Source organism: Megalobrama amblycephala, linkage group LG7 (genome assembly GCF_018812025.1).
Source record: "Megalobrama amblycephala isolate DHTTF-2021 linkage group LG7, ASM1881202v1, whole genome shotgun sequence".
NCBI classification, from domain to species: domain Eukaryota; kingdom Metazoa; phylum Chordata; class Actinopteri; order Cypriniformes; family Xenocyprididae; genus Megalobrama; species Megalobrama amblycephala.
Window position 1 is genome coordinate 5087448 of NC_063050.1, and position 4454 is coordinate 5091901.

At 37.0% G+C, this 4454-nt stretch overlaps 1 protein-coding gene across 1 annotated transcript; it reads left to right on the forward strand.

The window, feature by feature from the left end:
- The first annotated feature begins 947 nt into the window (after positions 1-947).
- LOC125271166 (microfibril-associated glycoprotein 4-like) lies at positions 948-4109 on the forward strand. The gene is made up of 5 exons (XM_048195167.1): positions 948-1105; positions 2882-3091; positions 3172-3268; positions 3351-3518; positions 3612-4109. Exons 1-5 carry the CDS (start codon positions 1100-1102, stop codon positions 3866-3868), a joined length of 738 nt encoding a protein of 245 aa, XP_048051124.1. The 5' UTR covers positions 948-1099; the 3' UTR covers positions 3869-4109.
- Positions 4110-4454: the final 345 nt, after the last annotated feature.

Below are 4454 nucleotides of genomic sequence, written 5' to 3' on the forward strand. Positions count from 1 at the left end.
CGTAACAGAAATTGCTTTTAGCTTTTAAAGTTTAATTTCTATATTGCAAACTGTTGCAGATATATATGCAGATATGTGTTGCAGATCCTTTTGTTTCTGTAAAACCAATAATACGACTGACTACATGCGAAAAGAAGAATCTTAAAGTCAATTCTAAATGTAGATGCTGTAACAACAAATAATTTATCAGGAACGTTTATGCTGGGATGAAGGTTGTTGCTAGGTGGCCTAACTTGAAACTATTTCATGGAAATTTCATGGACGTACTGAAAATAACCCATGTATAATTTTACCTGTGGGCAGGGATGGGACAAAACATGAATGTTTCTGGTGGGAATGGGAGACATTAACAATTTTGGGGAGAGGGACAGAATTTTGCTGGAGCGGGATTTGTGGGAGAAGACAAGGGGAAAAAACATTTAATTCAAACTAATATTTTATCTGATGGAAATTGTAAACATGGTATGCATCTGACTTAGAATGAGTGCTGGAATCAGAGGAAAAATGTGCCCTGATCAATGTTCAGACTCTCCTCTTTCTATGTGTCAGTTTTCACAATTTTTGACCAAACAGTTCTGCCAGACTTCCATTAAAGAAAAGGAAGAAGAAGAAGAATTTGGGGCCAAGCACTGAAGGCACTGAAAAAAAAACAGCAAACAACACATTCATGAAATCTAAGGCACATTATGAGAGAGACCACATTTACATTTAAAATAATAAACATGATGGATTTAATCAAAACTACAAATTGTAGCTCTAAACTAAATCACCCAGATTCAGTAAGATTTACTGAATAGATAAAATACAATACACTGCATATATATTTGCATGACAGATGACAGATGCCTTTTTTATTTGCATCCAAAATGTGGGTGTTCATTAAGTAAATTTCTTCTGTGACAGAGGAGGAGCATGAAAATCTGACAGATATATAAAGAGTGTCTGTCAGACTCAACAACACAAACGGTGATTTACTGTTTTACTCGTCACTTACCTCAGAAAACATTCAGACATTTATACAACTTTAAGACATTTTTATTCTTTTTTTGTCTAGATTAAACAGATCTCTGCTGTGATCTACTGAGGAGAGACTGAGAAGATGACAGTAAGTTAAGCAACAACATTTCTAGAGATGGTTTTCAGTGTGATGTTCATATATGTGACCCGTCACGAAATCCAGGGACACAAGTCGGCAGCACAACTCTCGAGCAAAATGAGAAAGAAGCATTTTTTTCAAAATTGGTGATTTTCGTTTTTTTGCAGAATCTGTTAGTTGAGATCATGAAGAAGCCTTTCCGTGTTTGAGATAGCAGTATTGGTATATTTAAAAGCGTACATTTTGAGGTCGAAATCGGCTTGTTTTTCGGAGATTCTAGCACGCAGTAGGGGCGTGTCATTGTCTGTGTGTATTTCCATACTGGGAAGCGTGGCTACTTATTATGCAGCGCTCTGGCCGGCTCTAGCTGATATCAAAATTACACCGAAAATGTTTTGAAGTACTTCTTCGACAAGCCGGATGCTTATGAACAAGCGCTCACTGATTCTGAAGACGATCTGAGCGACGATGAAAGCGGCATAATAAGACATTACCTCTCTGGAGTCGGGTAACACGCCGGCGCGTTTTGCAGGTTTTTTTTCACATTGCAGCAAAACAGACTTAAAATACTCCATCATATTTTGTCATAGAGACATAAGTAATATATATCAATTGAAACTATAGAATGTCTTCTTTTATTTGTGTACACTCAGAGTAAAAACAAAATGTTGTGCTTTTTGAAAAATAAAGAAAACTAACATGATGCGTGATCTCTCATCTCCCTCTGAACGAAGTCCAATCTGATAGTTCTCAGAAAATGAACTGTAACTTAGTGAATACTAATCATAAAAAAATTATACTTATGTCTGAAAAAACGTTGAAATGTCAAGTTTTAAAATGTGTAAGTCAAATCGAAAACAAACCTTCTGTGTTTATGTAATCTGTATGAAAAGAGAGCCATGTCAGAAGTCCGTGATTCAGCTCATTATCCGCTAATGCGGCCACGCCCACGGAGCCAGCGCTATTCAGACGCAAATTCAGTCAATACATGCATACATCGCCTCAATCGTGTATTTATTGTCTTGAAAAGTGTTTTGAATAGCCATAGTTAGCGATCTCTGGCCTCTGTTAGTCCAGTTATTTCCTGGATTGCCTATTCTTCTTTAACAGGCTTCTCAGGTGAGAACATTTCATTTCATGATTAGTGACCAAAATGATCACGGTTATCATAGAATCCTGTTCAAAAAGTCAATTCACCAAGTTTTATGTGGAAAACCAGCAAATAAAAAATAAAATTAGCATCAATATGTACTTTTTCTTTACATAAACATTAAAATAATAACATTAAAAATGATGGGCAGATTTTAAAGGAGTGTCTTGCAACATGTTATCTACAATGCACAAGTTCAAATAGAGTTTTGACAAAAAAGTCACATATTTCAGCCTCTAAATCATTTTTATAAAAGTAAAAAAAAATAAATTACTGACATTTACAATGCACATTAACCTTTATTATTAATAGTATGCGGTCCATGCAGCTTTACAGGGGGTATGGCTTATCTAAATGAGATGTAAATGAGCCCTATTGTCACTCCCAGCAGGTGAGAACAGGTGTGAACTGCACAAACTTTAAAGGGGTTTTTCTCCCTCTTGAGCTTTCTTGATTGCCTACCTTCAAATGGCCACAACTTCTCCAAATATTATCAGATTTCCATGTGCCACACATCGTTGGAAAGCTTGGAGACTGCACTTTCAGAATCTGTGAATAACTCAAAATCCCCCAAAACCGACTTGTGTCCCTACTTTCCGTGACTGGTCACATATTTCTCTCTCTGTCTTGTTTAGATGATGGTGTTTCTAGCAGTTCTTCTCTCTGTTGTTCTGGCGAGCGGATGCAGTACTGATGAAAACACGCCGGTCGACTGTTCTGACCTTTATAAAGCAGGACAAACAGTCAGTGGGATTTACTCCATCTATCCAGGAAGTGGCGCTCCTGTCTGGGTTTACTGTGACATGATCTCAGATGGGAAAGATGAAGATAAAGGAGGATGGACGGTATGAATGTGACTGTAGATCATTAAACACACATCAGAACATACATTATGAATCATATCTTCTATATAAACCCATCACAGGTGTTTCAGAGGAGAATGGATGGCAGTGTGAATTTCTATCGGCCGTGGAATCAGTACAAAAGAGGATTTGGGAATGTGGAGAGCGAATACTGGCTGGGTAGGATCTCACAGTGAGTGTCCGTTTATGTGGATGATCATGTGTTTGGTTGAACATGTTCTTCATGTGTGTGTGTGAACAGGGCTGGAGAATATGTACCAGCTGACACGTAACAGGAAGTACATGCTGAGAGTGGATCTGGAGGACTTCACCGGAAAAAAAGTTTTTGCTCAGTACTTGTCCTTCTCTGTGGATTGTGAAACTGATGGGTATAAACTGCATGTTTCAGGATTCAGTAATGGAGGAGCAGGTATAGGACACTTTCATTCACATTAAAAAAAATTCACACTCACTTCAGTAAATGTGCACCTGATGTCCTCAATGATGCTCTTCTTCTCTGCAGGTGACTCTTTGACCTACCACAATGATATGAAGTTCTCCACCTTTGACAAAGACCAAGACATCTGGGATAGTAACTGTGCAAAAAAGTATCTCGGGGCATTTTGGTACAATAACTGTCACTATGCAAACCCTAACGGTGTGTATTTATGGGGAGAAGATCCCACCATTTTCGCCATTGGAAATGTTTGGTACCACTATAAGAACAGTCACGCTGTTGGTTTGAAATCCATCAGCATGAAGATCAGACGTGTACCTTAGACCTTTGAAGAAACATTGTTTTGTTTCTGAGAAACTACGTAATCAAATTAAGGTTTTGGGTTTCTCTTCTTCTGTTAACTCTGTAACTTAGTAAATCATGGTATATATTGTAACAGTATATATGGCTGTTTTGTGTAATCTCATTAATTATTTTCATCTTCTTTGTTTTGGGTCACTTTTTTAAATCTACAACTGAAACAAATCAACAATAAACTTCAATAAACTCCAGCAATGAAAGACATTATGTGTTGATGTGGATTTCTTTAACTCTACAACAGACCTCAGGAAACGTAAATGAGGAATTCAGTTCAACTGCTCATAAACTTTCCCTATAAATACAACCTTATATGTAAATTAACATTGTGTAAGGTTTTCTTATCACAGACAAGCTTAGCTTGACTCCTTTACAGAAAACGTTATTTGTGTATAAGTTTTTTGTTGGGAAAGATAATGGGATAAGAGCTAGCTTTTTTTTTTTTTTTTTTTTTTTACAGACATAACTGGGCTGTGCTTTAGTCAGTTTGACCCAGTGTCACTTTCTTATATCAAAAATATTATTCTCCATTCAAACAGTGCATCTTGCCTC

Bases quoted from the DNA above. Each gene is read 5' to 3' on its own strand.
- LOC125271166 (XM_048195167.1), top strand. The intron at 3,269-3,350 runs GTAGGATCTCAC...GTGTGTGAACAG, and splicing joins GGAGAGCGAATACTGGCTGG to GGCTGGAGAATATGTACCAG. The intron at 3,519-3,611 runs GTATAGGACACT...TCTTCTCTGCAG, and splicing joins ATTCAGTAATGGAGGAGCAG to GTGACTCTTTGACCTACCAC.